The sequence below is a fragment of the Pithys albifrons genome, chromosome Z (assembly GCF_047495875.1).
Source record: "Pithys albifrons albifrons isolate INPA30051 chromosome Z, PitAlb_v1, whole genome shotgun sequence".
Lineage (NCBI taxonomy): Eukaryota > Metazoa > Chordata > Aves > Passeriformes > Thamnophilidae > Pithys > Pithys albifrons.
Window position 1 is genome coordinate 34,723,797 of NC_092497.1, and position 16,965 is coordinate 34,740,761.

The 16,965-nt window shown below is 40.1% G+C and overlaps 1 protein-coding gene across 2 annotated transcripts in view; it reads right to left on the reverse strand.

Moving 5' to 3' along the window:
• Positions 1 to 16,965, reverse strand: part of MAMDC2 (MAM domain containing 2) — a 63,391-nt gene that overhangs the window by 18,265 nt on the left and 28,161 nt on the right. For both annotated transcript variants that reach the window (XM_071581333.1, XM_071581334.1), the window contains exons 3-9: positions 10,846 to 11,111; positions 10,031 to 10,115; positions 8,965 to 9,102; positions 6,434 to 6,690; positions 4,935 to 5,028; positions 1,688 to 1,834; positions 554 to 819 (exon numbers count right to left, since the gene is read on the reverse strand). In XM_071581333.1, the coding sequence (XP_071437434.1) occupies positions 554 to 819; positions 1,688 to 1,834; positions 4,935 to 5,028; positions 6,434 to 6,690; positions 8,965 to 9,102; positions 10,031 to 10,115; positions 10,846 to 11,111 (1,253 nt within the window). The remainder of the gene's footprint in view (positions 1 to 553; positions 820 to 1,687; positions 1,835 to 4,934; positions 5,029 to 6,433; positions 6,691 to 8,964; positions 9,103 to 10,030; positions 10,116 to 10,845; positions 11,112 to 16,965) is intronic.

The following is a 16,965-nucleotide window of genomic DNA, read 5'->3' on the forward strand; positions in this document are numbered from 1 at the left end:
GAGGTAACATAGTGACCCTGCAACAAGACGCTACAAATTCTTGAAGTCCATTGCTCTAAATTACATTGACTTTTGGTTTCGTATTCTAATCCAGTAGTTGAGTTCAGGGAAGTAGGTTCAGTTCCCCATTTCAACCAGAATTTACCAGTAGTGAGTTTTTAGTTTAATTAAAATCTGTAATTGAGTATGACAGTGATGTGAATCACATAGGAAACAGGCAAACAAAAAGGAGTGAATGTGGAGCATGCTGAGAAACCAAGACACAACTGGCTCTTGATACAGCTGCTCTGGTGAAATCTCCATCAATATTGTGACTACAGCTGAGGACACCAGGAAGCACTGCCTTGTTGCTGGTACAAAGCCTCTGTATCGGGGCTCCTGTGGGAGCCAGGCTGTGGAGAAACATTCCACTCCCCACAGTACTGCCTGGGGAATACTATTTCACTTTGGAGGTATAGCTCACTTAGGATTAATCCCTGTATAAAACGAACCATGAGAAGAGAAGGCAAGGAAAATCTCCATCCAGAATTTAGCAGTAAGAGTTTGTTCTTACCTTGCAAGGCATAGGCTTTTTAAAGGAGACTTCAGCTTGAGTCCAAACTCCCTTTGGAGAGTCCAAGACGGACCAAATTTTCTCTTGAACAACATGGTTCTCCTCAAAGATATAAACTGCAAGAGTGCCACTCATTTTGAAAAACCCATATAAGGCATAAAAAAAACGCAGACAAAACTGCAGGTTTCCTGGCAGGGTTGGGCCATACAGACGTCCAATGTACCCAGGCTGTGATGTAAACTTTGTGTTTGCCAACAAGTAATAACCTGCAAGACAGCACAATTATTATTTCTAATATGCTATCAGCACACTAGTGTGCTATTAAAGTAGCTTCTGTTATTACATCAGACTTTAGTTACAAAAACAGTGTCAACTGGCAAGAAACAGATTATCATACACTGACAGGAAATAAAAATTTTTTTAAAAAGTATCCGGTCTACTTCCACCTATAATGGCAAATGGCTAAGTTACCAGAAATAAGCACTTTTCAAATTTACCCTGAAAAATTCCCTAGACTGCTGGCCTTGGTGTAAAACTGGCTGTTTCAAATGTACCACTCTGAGATCAAAGAATGGAAGGTAAGGCACAAGGCCTATTATTCTCTGCACAAAGTATAAAGAGGTGAGACCTTTGCACATATGATTAGTAACCAAAGAAATGTCTGAGTTTCAGACATTCAGTAGTCCTTTCACTATGTGGCTTCACTACACAATATTTCAGTTTTCCCTTAGAAATGCCAACTATCGTAAGACTGGAAGAGCCCAGTTTTCTTCTCTAGTAAAAACAATGCATTCAGTTATTATTACATTTACCTGCATACTTTTGTGGAATCATGTCTCCAGTGACCATGGAGCTGTATAGTGAAGATACTCTGATTTACTGCCCTGCATCACTGTTTATGAGGTGACCTTTCCCCTTCACACGTGGGAAAGCACAGACAGGGTTTCAGGTGGGTCCCAGTTGTGTACACTGATTTTTAATGGTAGAGTTGCAGTGAGGCAAACTAACCAGTGCGCCAGTGACATTATTTAACAGAGTGAACAATGACACAATGAGTTAACCTTTATACAACGTTTTATATAACCTTTATATATATATAGTTTGGCTCTTCTAAAAAAAGCAGTTTTGTTTTACCAAACCCAGTAGTGTGATCTCCTGCTCTATACACATTGCGCTTCACTTTCACTCTGCTCCATCCTGGGCCATCTTTCTGATCTTGGTAAAAATCACACAGATCATCTTCAAAATCACAGCCTGCATTGGCAGGATTGAAAAGAGGTCCTAAAAGACACATAAGTTCTATTAGGAAGAGCACAGTGTAATGAGCATAGGTATTGGAAGCAGAATGACGCCAAAGCATACTCTGATTCATCTTTCTTTGCATTACAGAAGATAAGTATGTGCAAGGATGTTACACATATGTAGTACAAAATCACAATGAAATCAAACTATCAAATTTCTATTGCAAGTTGGTCTTGTATTTTTGCTGGAGCCAGGAGGAAAACTCCTTCATAGCCCCTTTAAAATATAAATAAGCTACAGATTTTAAGAGATGATTCCTCTTTCAGGACATAATGCACAAAGACATTCAGACCATTTGTTTTCATCCTGCTCCTTCAGTCAAAAGATACTAGGACAAAATCAGCATGAGTGTGTGTCTCTGTGTGCATGGGTATGGTATTTTCATTTCAGTTTCTAAAGGGATAACTTTTGGACATCAACAATCAATATTTTTTTTTAAAGAGCAGTTTTTAAAAATCTTTTTGTAGTCATGTATAATGTGTGTGTGAAAATGGATGCCATAAGAATGTAAGTAAAACACTTTTTAGTTCATGTATCACCTCATAGCTATGAACCTCTGGAGCTTGCCTCACACATTTTAGCACTTCAGCAAAGAAAGCTGAACCATTTATAACAAAGTTGATTAAAAGCAACGCTAAGTCCCCCAGCCCTGCTGACCCCTCCATCTTGACCTGCAATATAGAATTCATAGGTCAGGGTTTGCTCTACTCTGAAAAGGCATCCTCCTGGTGAATGGGTGCTTATAAGTAAAACACTTCTACTTTAAAAGCCTTGTCAGTGTCTTATAGCAGATGCTGGGGGAAGGAGGGGCACAACCTAAAGCCATCACACAAATTTTGGCTACATCAAGAGTCCGGACCCAGAAACACCGTGCACATAACTCTGTAGCAGTACATGACCCTTCTTCAGGGAGATGAAGAGATTTCCCAGAAAGGGCAGGAACACAGGCAATCAGCTTCAGGAGAAGGAAAATTCTGGCTGTCGTCTTTTGAGCTTCAGACAGGCCAAATCCAAGCACTATGTGTCTTACTCTGCCTGCAGCTGTGGCCTCCCATCACTGCCTTCCCAGCTAAAGAAAATACAACTGAAGCACTACCAGGTCCATACAGCATTAAACCCATATTCTGATTTATTCTTTGCTGAGCAAGTTTAACTCTGGTACTTTTTGAACAAAACTTCCACAAGAAATATGAAAAAAACTTAGAGCTCTTATATACGCTGTTATATCTGTATATAGGATCTCTTGCTTTTTAGCAAGATGAGGAATTCTCCACTCAGAAGACTTGAAGATGATAATAGAAGGTAAGTCTGAAGAATCAAACAGTATATGTTGTACTTCAATAAAATATAAAGCAATTTATTTGCATTCATTTCTCAAACAGAAAAAAAAACAACAAACAAAAACAAAACCAATCATCAAAATCAGAGTTCGTAGGCAGAGCTCTGGCTGAACCTATCATATTCAGAATAGATTATGAACCCTTCAGATTAGATCTGAACTTCAACCACTGGGCAGTGTGAGAAAAATCTCAGCTCGAAGAATTTTTTAGAGAGACGAGTTGAAGGAGCAAAGCAAAATAGGGTTTAATGGCCAAACTGCACACACAGGGTGTCTCGCCACAGTGAAGTCACCGGGGAGCACACCGGGGAGGGGGAGGTCACCCCCATTTATTTCCTTCACGCCACGCCCTCTTCTCTCCCCTCCAGGAGTCCATCCCTCCGTAGTCCATGTATGGTACCGTGCACGCTGATTCGAGGTTACTCCATCACTTCACTTCTTCACTGCCTTCTTTGGGCAATTTCTTGCTGCGTCATCAACGCTGATTGGCCCATCCAGTCACCCTATCAGGCCCTACCGCCGTCCGCAGGCCCTGACAACAGCCCCCTTGCTGAGGCTGCTGCCTCACAGACTGCCGCCAAATTCGCTTGTCTAACCTGCATGTGGAGATATCCCCCCCTTAAAGGGCCATTCCGCTTTTCCAAAAAGCAATTAACACAGAACCTTTTAATTCAAGTGTTCAAATCAAACAAAACTCCTTCCTTCCACACCTCCCACAACGAACCCTCTCTTTTTATTTCTCACAGGCAGAAAATACTGTAAAATTTATCCCATACCTTCACACATATAAGCCATCTGAAAATTAAAACAGAAACCACAGCTCCAATTCCTGGAATACTGCAAACATAACAGGATTTTTCTTGCAAAACAGGTGTTGAGGAGATAATGGAACAACCAGATTTACTCAGCCTGGAGTTGTGGATTGCTAACATATGTGGAATCTACCTCCTTCAGCAGTGATACTTCAGCAGTGGAGGCAGAGTTAGAAGATACTCCAAGCAGATAAAAAAGGGCAACCCCTCCTCTTTTTCCTTGGTAATTTCAAACATTAGCCAGAAGAATCAAACTTAAGAACAAATGTATAGGTGGGAAAACACGAATCTCCTTTTGACTAGTGCTAAGTGCCCCAGTAAGACCCCAGCAACCAGTACACAGGTACTTAAAAGACTTCATTCACACATGACAGTCTTTTGTCCCAGCTGTCTCTACAGCAAAGGTCTCATGGATTCAGCTGATGTCTGCTGCTGTGAAAACCTGATAAAAACCTGACAGCCAGGCCACTGTCTAAGATGAGTAATACATCCTGGAAGGTTTTGGCTCTGAAGAACACCGCAGGGCATATGGCATGAAGAAGAATGCCTACACTGGCATTAATGAAAAGCCCAGGACATTTTTTTCCTCACATCATCACACTTGGGGAAATCTGCCCTCTTCTTCTGTGACAGGCCTGCAAGTGGTAATTTCTCAAAACCTGGAGTCATGCAAATACAGGATTCAGTCTGGCACTCCTTTTTGAAAACCCTGAGGCAAGGTCTTTGGAAAGGAAGCATTGAGGACTGGTTTCTGGATCAAATTAATGGCTCTAGTGTTATCTGCTGTTATGTTGTCAGAAGGAAGAGGATCCCAATGGTGCTGGTCAGTTGAGAGGGTAGCACCAAATTTTGCAAATCCTGACAGTTCAGAGGGGAAAAGCAAAGGGGAAAAACAAGGAAGGTAAATATCTGTAAGAGCTCATCATACCTGTTTGATTGCTGCAGTAAATCGGAGAGAAAGAAATATCATCCAAGGCAACGTAACCTCCCTTTGCACTATTGAAAGCAACTTCAAATATTACCTGGAAATTATAATAAGTTGTTATTCATCTGCCATATACTCAGCAATAAATTCAATACACGTCTTTGAAATACAGAATTCTGATTGCATTCTGACAGACTACAGCACATCTCAGATGGGACCGTAAGTGTTGGGACAGCTTAAATTATATCATTTGTAAGAGATATAAATCAAGAGTCTGAACTTGGCACCACATCTTGATCCATTCAAGATCAAGGGAAAACCAAAGGGAACATAGCTCTTCTGCTGTTTTATGAAGCATCGGTTTTAAAGATGCAGTAAGGCTTCTGCCATGATATTATAGAAAACCAGTATTCACAATATTCAGTCTGTACTGAGTAGAACTACAAAGCTGCATAATTATTACTGTATGTAGAATCTATCTGAATTTGTATCTTCCTTTTTATTTATTTAATCTGTAATTCGCTTAACATTCAGTATTATGAGGCTTTATCAGAGCTGCTTTCCTTTTCCTTGAAGTCTGACGATTGAAATGTGTGACTTGATACATGACCTTTTAAAGTATAAAAGGGCTATGTAATATCTGATGAAAATTAGGTTTACCCCTTAAATTTCTGAAAATCTGCAGGTTTATGTTGAATTAGCAAATAATTTAGGTGGAATTAAAGCAAGCAGAATTTGTATGTAATCCTAGTGCCAGAAATGTGTGTGTGTGTGTGTGTGTGTGTGTGTGTATGTATAGTGAGAGAGCATATATGTGCAAGTATATATATACATATATTTCAAACTTAGATATATATGTATAAAATATACATGTTACTTATGTATGTATGCATATAATGCATATACACTGTTTATTTCAATCTAAGTTTGCTGCATTTTCTAGTAAACACTAGGGAATAAAAAATTCAATTTCTTTTTGATATTCTTGAAAGTCATTATAATAACCATATCAAGAGCTGTCTTTCACATCTAAGGACTGTACTATTAGGACCCAAATTCAGACTCTACCTCATGAATGGCAGGATCATATTAAGATAGAGAATAGACCTCAAATATTTCTTATAATTTTTCTTCTTCAGTGCCTTATTTTATGATATTTCAGCATCCTCAAAAATGGATCATGAAGTCACAGAAATATGGGACTGAGAGAACATTGACATTATTCAGTCACAACTGAAAAACCTTACATTAATAGGACTCTACAATGTCTCAGGATATTCTGATCAAGCACTACAACACCTGATTTCAAAATCAAGCACGAGTACAGAAAGTGATCCTTTTTTGACCCTTACGCAAAGGATCAAGGAAACCAGAGGTTAGCAGCATCTTTATAACCATTTTTCAGACAGTCACTGCCATGTTCCTGGCTCAGCCTGAGTTGGCACTCTTGTCTGAGGCAACCTGGAAGTCACAGCTGGACTGTATAGGAAGGATTGCTTTACCTCCATGGGGTATGGTGCATTGAAGTCAACTTCTGCGAGTGCCCAGTCCATGCTCAGGGCAGTGTCTGTTTTCCAGATCTCTTCATAAAAGCCACTCACATCTCTCAAGTAAACAGTAAAAACTATGCTGCTCTCTTGCTTAAGCTGGTAATAAAAAGATAAGCAGCCAGACATTGGCGCTGTGGTCTTTGGTGCAATTAGCTGGGCCACTTCCTGAAAATGTTTGACGTAAACAGAGTCCACATACATATAGTGACCTATGAGTAGAAAAGAAACTTGATATGAGGACACTTTGTAGTGTCCTTTAAAGAGTGTCACAGCATCTCACAGTATCAAGAGACATATGGCTTAGACCATGGCCTGGACACCAAAGGTTGCTTCTGGGAAATTTCAGTAATTCTAAAAAGATTTTTTTCTTCTTTCCTCCTACATACAACCCAAAGTTATCTGGCTTAAGGCAGCACTGGCAGAATAGTCAGTCTCAGCTCTTTCTTTAGTCTTTGTTATTATAATAAATAATATATTTATTTATATTTGAAAAGTAATAAACTCCAAATTTTGGGACTCATTCATAATTGGAAAAAGTGTAACAATTGTGTAAATTCTCTGCCTCCCAACACCTCAATATAGTATTTAGTCTTTTTTTAGTGCAGCTTTTACGAGGAAACTGAAGGAAATGAACAAGATTATAAGCCATGTGTTTTCTCAGATTTTACACAGTAGTTAATTTAATATATCAAATTAACTGGCAAATAACCTTAATCTGCAGATTTCACTGCTTGTATAATTCTGCTTGGTCTATCAAAGACTTTGTTTGTAAATGCTTTATCTTTACTGAATATACTGGAGTAATTTTGTAAAAAACTTTTTGTTAAAGAGTTTTGGAAGACATTAATGGATTACATATGAGTTGATTACATATGAGTTGATTCCCTCCCCCTTAGCAGCCAATATTACCTGCAGGCTTTTCAAAGGGTACAGCTTCTAAGACTTTGATTTTGGGAGTGGGATCTCAGTTTAAACAGGACACATCCATGTTAATGAACATGCTGTGCGTCGGTAGTTTTTCTTCTTCTACACTCCCAGAAACACAGCACCAAAGAGTGTATGAGGAAGCAAAGAATGGTTCTTCACAAGTAGAAAGCTTAGAGGAGAATGAAGTGTCAAACTGCCAGGGTACTTCAGCACAGACACTTCAAACTGTGCCACTAGTTTGTACAGGCACCACTACTTTAATTAGCTCATAGTATTCTCAAACCTGTAGATGTCACTTCTCACTTCACTCCAGTGGAATGAGGGGAAACGGCTTGCTTGGCTGTGGGTCTCCTCCAGCTTGACCATTGCCAGTGGACAGGTGGCTTCATCAATAGTTGCCTGACAAGCCTTTAGCTTCATTTTTGCTCTACAGTTTAAGCACCTTTCATAGCTTAGCTATGATCTCCCCAGCTGATGCACCTCCATAGCCCAATCCTTGTGAAAAGAAGGCTCTTATGTGACTTCATGCTTCTTGAGGTTTTCTCAGTCAATAGTCAGCAGCGAGGGTCTGGTGTGAAATACAAATTCTGTGACTACAAGAAAACAGATCCTTCCAGTTGGCAGCATCTTCTGTCACAGTACTTATTTAATAGATTGACCCACTGTCTGCTGTTGAAGTTGTGGTGAATTAAACTTCCATCAAAATTTTGCCAGCACTTAGGTGCTGTGTGGTGATGCAGAGATGGAGTTACACTCTGTACTCAACTCACACAATTGTGAAATAAATAAAAAGGCACAGCGGCATGAGTTAAGGAAAGAGGATCAACCCTGCTTTTCATGATGCAATTCCATGCACTGTCACAAGCATCATGTTGTCCAAGACACATGGTGTGCTGCAGTAGCCAGATGTCCTGACCATCACCTGCTGTGGTACTTTGTGTGGAGTTGAAGTTATTCCCCAACCCTTCTCCATGGCTATGTAAAAAGCTCTCCTTTCAGCACGATATCCAGGACAAGGATTTCATCCAATGCAAGTGCCAAAATTCCTGTAAGTCTTTACAGCATTCTGCGTCTGAGAGGCAGTACTAACAGCATCTTATTTGACTGAAAGAAACTAAACTCCTAAACTGTGCAATTTAACCTGAGATTTTCCAAGCATGTTTCAATCCCTTAGTTTTCCTACTCAACTTTCTCAATACCCATGGGAAAGAATATCGCTGTCAGATGTACAGAATAGCAGTACAAGAATCTAAAACTTAGTGTGTCCATTCTTCTAAAATACACAGAAGGTTGAACATTCCCCCTCTCCATCCAAAATTTTACCCTTACTTTGAGTACCTCTGAATCCTAGCAAAGACCATAACAATCTTGTTATAAAGCTTACAGAAGACATTGTGTGAACTTCTGCATGCTCCCCCAACTTTTTTCTAATCCCTTTTTTCCCCCTAAATCATTTCTACCACCCAGGAGAAAAGAAAGAAGTCACATAATAATAACTTGCAGAATTAGAGTCATACATGAATCACAGACTCAGATTTTTCCACTATGTTTCTTACCCAGTGCACTGTCAAGTGTGTGGTCTTTGGGCAGGATAGAATGAGAATTGTGAATGTTCCCTCCACCAACAAACCAGTTGACATTGGGATTCCAGCGGTTCACGAAGCCACAAAGATGATTTTCTTCGAAGTCACATTCTGCAATTGCAGACACCACCATCTGAGTGCACACGTTTTCAATACAGAAGTGGCAAGAGCAAATTGCTAAGCACTGGCTTTGCTTCACATATGGGAGTGCAGATAATGCCTATATTTATAAAACTGGACACAGTACTTTAGAGCTCATAATAAATAAAAGCAAACTTTGCCACGATTTTTGATCATTTTTTAAATAAAATTTTCATTTCCATCCTCTGTGTCAGTATGGGACTGCTGTAATTTAGAACCAAATAAAGCAGATTTAAAATATACTACTTCATAGTATTAAATAGTCAGAGCAGAACTTTCACTTGTCAATCATGGATAGCTAGAAGCAAATCAGGATTGGTATTTCATAACAGTAATGCAACTGCTTTGATTCCTTCACAGAGCCAAAGAATTCTGACAATTTTACTGGACTCCACCAGAGCTCCCCAGAAATCCAAAGGTCTCCCAGCTTCCTAGACAGTGAAATTTTTGAACTTCATTAGCAGTTTTTGGCAAATGTCATAAGGAAATAGCAGTAAGTGTAAATATCAACAGTTTCAGCCCTGCAGCCTGCAAGATGCCACTGTAAGGAAACATGAGCAGGCAGAGAGCAGAAATAATATTGCAGCTGTTATGTCTAATATTTGCAGCAGAGCAAGGTTTTTTTAAATGTAACACTTGTCCTTGCTTGAACAATAAATAATTTTAGAAAGCATTATTTTGTATGATATGTCTCTGTATATCACAAAGCTGAGTTAGAAAAAACCTCATTTATTACTGTGTGCAAAGTTAGGTTAACAATCATCTATATTGAATGTCAACACTTAATAAGGAAAAAGGTGTTGTCTTTTCTCCAAACCCAGACCTTTAATCCAGTCTTAAAACTGCCAACAAGGCATTTTTTCTATGAAAATGTAGGGGTTGAGCAGACAGTACTTACCAATACAATATCCAGAAGTTATTTTGATTTCAAAAATTGCTATACTGGCAGATTTATCTTTTCCAATTTCACCTTCCAGAACAAGCTGCAAAATATAAAATAAACTGTAAATTTTAGGGTTTAATTATCCTGAACATTTAAACAAGATAAACAGGAGAATGAATTAAATATGGGGGGGGGGTAAGGGTGAGGGGCTTATCATTCTTATAGTCAGGAGAGGTGCTTTTCTTGAAAGAGCTTGACAGAATGCATTAAAAGCAGAGCCAATGCTCTTCCTTCAGCATAGAAGACACACTGAAGAACAATGAGACAAAGCAAAAAAAACCCCATACTTCATTTAAAAGCAATCAACTCCATATTCCTCAGCTGTGGTTATGAAAGATGTTATTATGAATGATGCAATGTGATGGGGTTTGGGTACAAATACTCTCCCTTCAGTATTTGACTCCTTCCTAAAAGGCACAGAGGGCAGGAATGAGTGAGCACAGCTGCAGACCCAGGACTGAGGAGGTCCCATATCTGCTACATGGCATCAGCAGCTCCACAGGTGTGCCAGGAGGTGAGGCATCCTTACTACAGGGCTCAGGCAGCCATGTGTGCCCATGGGCCGCTCCACACATTTGCTGGTCAGAGCACTGCCTCATGCCAGCCCTGCTCATGCCAGGGGCAGAAGGGTCAACTGATGTGCTGCCAGCCTTAGAGATGAAAGCCAAGAATGGGGTTCAAAATAGTTTGAATATGCCAAAAAAAAAGCAGTCTGTACACCCCAATATATGCACCAGAAAGTCTGGGGCATCTTCTAAAATTGGGCTTACCTTATACTTCTTTGTGCTGTTCATTAAATTTAAGCTAGCTATGAGCCAGCTGTCTGATGGCTCCTTGGCTGACCACAGCAAACGATCAAAGCTTTCTCCTTCCTGCCTCAGGTACAGGTTGAGCCTGATGGGATCAGGTGAAATTTCTGAAGTCGTTGCTATCTGATAGATCAGTCTGACACAGCTCCACTCCTCAGAGTACAGATCAGGGCTGTACAGCACTGCTTTCTCACCCTCATAAGATGTATCCACAGAAATGTAATGTCCTGAGAATAGACACACATCAGAATAATAAATCTCAGAGGCCTTGTTTTTGCATCCGTGGAAAAAGTACTTATTTAGAAAGGAATGGCAGTTCCGGGCTAGGTCAGGAGATTGAGACTGCCACTCATCTAGTAAGTCATTTGACCTTTTGATATCCTACTGTACTCACACAAATTACTTCATGGGTCGTAAAGTGGTTTTAACCACAACTTTAAAACTATTGGAAGTCTTAAGAGAAAGATGTTGAATCAGCATAAAGAAGATTACTAAGTACATATTACCCTCTGTAACTGATAGCTCTATATAGATGATTTGATTGACAAGATAATTTACATGTGCAGAAATATTTTGCAGGAATATTTAGTTGCTTTATAGATCTAAGCTTTTTAATTTCCTTTAAATTTTAAAACAATACATAAAACAAGATGTTGCAACAAACAACTTTTAAAGCACTTTTGATTTCAAAGAATAAAACTAGAAAGACACCCTTATATAGTAAAATTAATGTGTACAAGTCTGCTGATTCAAAAAAGTGTAAATGTAAAGCAACATTTAGACATATCAGCAGTCCCAATCAGATTACTTAAAAATTACTCTCTGGAGCAGGGCCTAAAACACAACCTTCTCTATAAAAATGAAAGAGATCATAGAACCACAGAATATTCTGTGTTGGAAGGCACCCACAAGAATCACTGAATCCAAGTTAAAAATGCACAAGGAGGCAAAAAAGTGCAAAAGAAACAACGTGTATAAAGAGGAGGCAACAGTAAATAAATTACAGTGAAACAGAATCATGGCCCGGGAGGCTTTACTAAGACGTCAAAATCAAGATCAGAAGGTACACTGGAATACAGGAGTCACAGAAACCTGAAATGGCATGCCAGAAACAAGCAAAACAGAGAGAGAAAGAAAAAAAAATAAAATTCTCAAACACCACAAAACTAAAAACCAAAATAAGACAGGACACCCATATCTGAGACACTGTCCCATACACAATGAGGAAAAGGATCCTCCTCACCTAGTGTCAGTGTATATTAGACAAATTCCATTTCTGATACTAATTCTCAACAGGCAAGCTGCAAGCACAAGTCGTAAGTGCTGTCAGTGACTGTGTCAAGTCAGCCCTTGATCCAGCACTGCATCACACTTATCCTTTTTTAAATGCCCAGAGAATATATTTCTTCTCCTGTAATCTCATTTCATTTGACCAGAGAGCTTGTCCCAGTTTCCACACATGTGTAAATACTTGTTTAACTTGTAAACTTCAGCAGTCGCACTGACGTTAAATACATTGCTTGCCTTTGAGACACACCCTGTCCCAAGTCTGAGGTTGCTTCCAGAGAGGTCCCCTGTTGCCTTTTCAAAAGTATTCTCTCCAATGGGAAAAAAATCATCCGTGTGAACAGTTGCCACCCCCTCGAGGCAAAGAGCAGGTACAGATCTTCGAGGTTCCCAAAATCCTCTCCAGTACATCCCCAGGAAGAACCCAGGAGCAGCCAGCCATTCTGACAACACCTGATTCTTTGGGCAGTGCATGTTACTGCATCCCCCTGTAACTGCCCTCTCTCACCTGCAGACACTGTGCACAGCAACCCATTTGTACTGCACATTTTGTTTAACAGATGTAAGATAAATAACTGCTAGGAGGTAGCTGCAGCCCTAAGCAGTATAAGGGGCCATGCAAACACTGAAAAGCTGCATTTTATTGCCCTTTTTAGGGAATGGAATTTTTCTGCCTCTTATCATAATTTCTCTTCATATTTGCTCTCTGGTTTTAGCCTATTGGGGAAAGATATAAAATCACTGGTTAAGTGCAAGTAACTTCTTACTACAGCAGCATTTGAAAGAAAAATAAACATGGGAATAAATACTTTAAAATAGGTTCCTAATCTGCATGCCGAATATTTAATCTGCCACTACATAAAATGTGAGTTTATGAAATATCCACTTTCATAAAGATATCCAATTAGTTCAGAAGAATTAGCACTTACAGCATTTATTTGCTGGCATGTGCCAGGCCAAGGTATGCATGTTTCTTCACAGGAAGATAGAGGAAAATCACCAAGGCTCCATCAGAATTCAGATGCTTCTGGGACATTTTTTAAAATCTATGTAAGTGTCAATATCCTATTCAGATGAAGAATCCACATTTTTAGCCTAGTCTGAATTTGGATCATTTCACTTACAAAAAAAACCTACAATTCAGAATCCATGCCTGGCAATTTCAGTTCAGATTTCAGCCCTATTTCTGTGTGCACTTCAAGAGAAATCCCATAGGAAACATCTTTCTTATATAACAGCAATCTTCCCCCCCCCTGCTCCCCCCAGAAATAAATTAGTGTTGATATAGGAAAATATATTCACATGAAGACCTCAAATTACCAGCTATGAGGCTTAAGTGACTCCCTGGTTTTAAGACTTAATTATAAGTAGACTAAGGTTCTTCTACAAAAATAGTGGTTTAAAAGAAAACCTACAATTTTCAGTTGTGATGACTATGTTACTGTAAACTCAACTCTGTGTTCTCTGCTATACACTTGCTCTCATTTGGTCTGATTCCTCACAGACAGGAGAACACAGACAATGAACCATCTTTTTAATTGGGGTGCTCTCACTCCCAACCTAATAATTTTAGCATCTTTGAAAAGGCTAACTCTAAAATTGGCTCCACTGAAATCAATGTGAGTACTGATGGAGAGCTTTAAGGGTAAGTTCAATTGCTTTTCTAATCACAATCAGGGAGCCTGGCACTTGGCAGTGCCAAGTACAGAAAGTGCTAACGTTAAACTTCTTCCAAATGAATGCCGGCATTGACTAAATGGCCATTACCCTAATCTGTATTTCAGTAATAGCAACAACATGCCGTAGCTATGGAAAGGGAGGTCTCACAATGCAGACCTCAAGGACTGACACAGAGCAATTGTGAGAGCAAGTCAATGCAAAGAGATGGTCCTTTGGAGTAAAGAAGCAGACAACTTTCCACACTTGTTTGTGGGAGTAACAGAAGGTTATTTACCAGTCTATAAAGGATTTGATGAATGCACAGTGCTGTAGACTGAAATCTTTCATTAAAAATGTAACATGCAACTTCATTTTGCAGCATGGCACAATCCTCCTGCAAACCCGTATGGTACTTAATTTATAGCAGCTACTCAGGAGTTATCACGAGAGGGCTCCTCTTCAAAGTCACAGGAAAGCAAAAGAGAGGTAGTCACTAAATTCCGGGAAAAGCCTGAGGACACAGTAACAAAGCATGCAGCTTATGGCAATTACTTGCCCAGGGGTAGATGCAGCCCTAAGCACTGTAAGGGTCTATGCAAATACAGGGAAGCTGCACTTTGTTTTCCATTTTCCAACTGATGTGATTGTTTGAATATCATGGAGAATGGCTTGACAAGTACACCAGCTAATTCCCTCAGGACTCTGGGATGCATCTCATCAGGTCCCATAGACTTATGTATGCCCAAATTCCTCAGATGGTCACAAACCTGATTATCTCTTATAGTGGGAGAGACCTGGCTCCCCCAGCCCCATTTTACAGTACATCAACTTGAGAGGTGTAAGAAAAGATGTTACCAGTGATGCTTGAGGCAAAAAATTGTTGAGTACCTCAGTCTTCTTATCCTTGTTACCAGTTTACCAGCCTTGCTTACTGAGGGGGTAAACTCTTTCCCCTTTTTTTCTGGTTGACACACCTATAGAAGCCCTTCTTGTTATTCTTTATGACCCTTGTCAAGTTCAACAGCAGTTTTGCCTTGGCCTTCCTCATTCCATCCCTACACAACTGGGCTGTGTCCCTATGCTCTTCTCAGGATACCTGTCCCTGCTTCCCTCTGACAGCGGATTTCTTTCTTGCCTTTTAGTTTGACCAGCAGGTCTTGACTCAACCATGCCAATCTCTTGCCTTCCTTGCCCAAACTTTTGGTCCTGGGGATCGCTGGTTCTTGCACTCTACAGAAAGCACCCTTAAAGATCTGCCAGATCTCTACTACTCCCTCAGAGTAGCTTCCTAGGAGGTCCTATTGACTAACTCCTCAACAATTTGGAAGCTTGCTTTCCTAAAATTCATGGGTTTGACTTTACTCTGCCTGGCTCACATCCCTCAGGATGCGATCACTGCAGCCCAGGCTGCCATTAGTTTTGATGTCTCACTTCTATTGATGACCAACAGATCCAGTACCACATTCCCTACTACCTGGCCTAAGAAGTTATCCTCCATGCACTTGAGGAGTCTCCTGAATTGCCTGCAGCTCACCATGCTACTTTTCCAGCAGATATCAGGGTCATGGAAGTGTTTCAACAGGATGAGAGCCTGGGAGTGCAATGCCTCCTGTAGTTGGAGCACAAATTCTTTGTCAATAGGCTCCTGTTGACTGAGTGACCTGTAGCAAATGCCAACCATGAGATTCTTTGTTGTCTTGGTCTCTGATTCTTACTCAAAAGCTTTCAGATTGCTCATGGCTATCCTTCAGAGACAGCTCATCAGACTCAATCCACCTCTTGATGTAGAGGGCAACTCCTTCACCTTTCCTTCCTCCTCTGCCCCTTTTGAAAAGCCTGTAGCCATCAACAGTAGCACTTCAGTCACAGGATTTGTCCCACCAAGTTTCAGTAATGGCAATGAGATCACAGCTTTCTAGAAGCATGGTGGCTTTCAACTCCTGTTTGTTGCCCATACTTTGTGCACTGGTATAAAGGCATCTCAGCTTAGAGACACACCTCTTAATTTCATAAAGAGATTTCATGGTCTATTGGCTTCTATTATCTCAGAAGTCCCTGGCATAAGACTTCAATGGTGCTTCAGTGTGGCTAGAACACCTCAGATCCACTGGCTGAAGGTGCAGACCTGCACCCTGTCCCTCTAACCTTGGCATGTCATCCCACGACATGATAAGTGCAAGCCTGATATTGTCCCCTTTCCCTGTCACATCTAGCTTCATTGCCATCTCAATCAATGAGCCTTGCTAGCTCCTGAGCAAAGACTCTGAGCAAAGACAAGCTTCTGCACAGATGACAAAAGCCAGGGACTAACTACTTTTTACTGATAACAGCTAGCAGTTCTCTGGTGAAGGCAAACACCTATAGCCAGGAGAAAAGAGGGGAGAAAGGGGAGTCTCAAATGTATTTCCCTCACCACTCTCTCACTACTCAGGCTAGCAAGTTAAGGCCCTTTTTACCCATATTCTTGTAATGCCTTTTTGCCTACTGTCTTTTTGACTTGACTGCCTTCTGCTTGACAGCTGAATCAAAGTTTACAGGACCAAGTATGTGTTCATTTTGCATTCCTCCTTGTCTAAGCAAAATATTGAGCCCAGGCATGATTAGGACACTGTGTTTCAAACTTATCCCTTCCCAATCCAACTATGCACTACAGCAGTGACTCACAGAACAAGACCTTTAAAATCCCTCTCTATGCATGTCTGTCATCTTGCTGCTCTAATAAGCAGTTCTGTACAGAGTTGCTCTCAATTACAGTTGGTGATACATTAACTTTATGAGTCATTTACCCAAATTTTCCAAAAACATGTATAATTTTTTTTTTAAATTTACTTACTAAATGGGCATCAATAGATCAGTCAGCAATGATTTTATCAATGGCTTGGGACAAGAAATGCTGAGACCAGATACATTGCTTCTTCTAAAAATTTTTTTGGAAATCAGAAACTACAATGATTCCTTTCTCCATACATAACACAAACAAGACAAAATGCCAGATGTTGGCTAACAAACTAAACCAAATTGCATTGAGGAAAAAAGGAAAAAAACCAAAACCCTGCTGGGATAAATAAAATTACCAGTTAGCTTTTCAATTATATGTTTCCTCTGTAAAAAATTGGAAGAACAACCACAGCCATG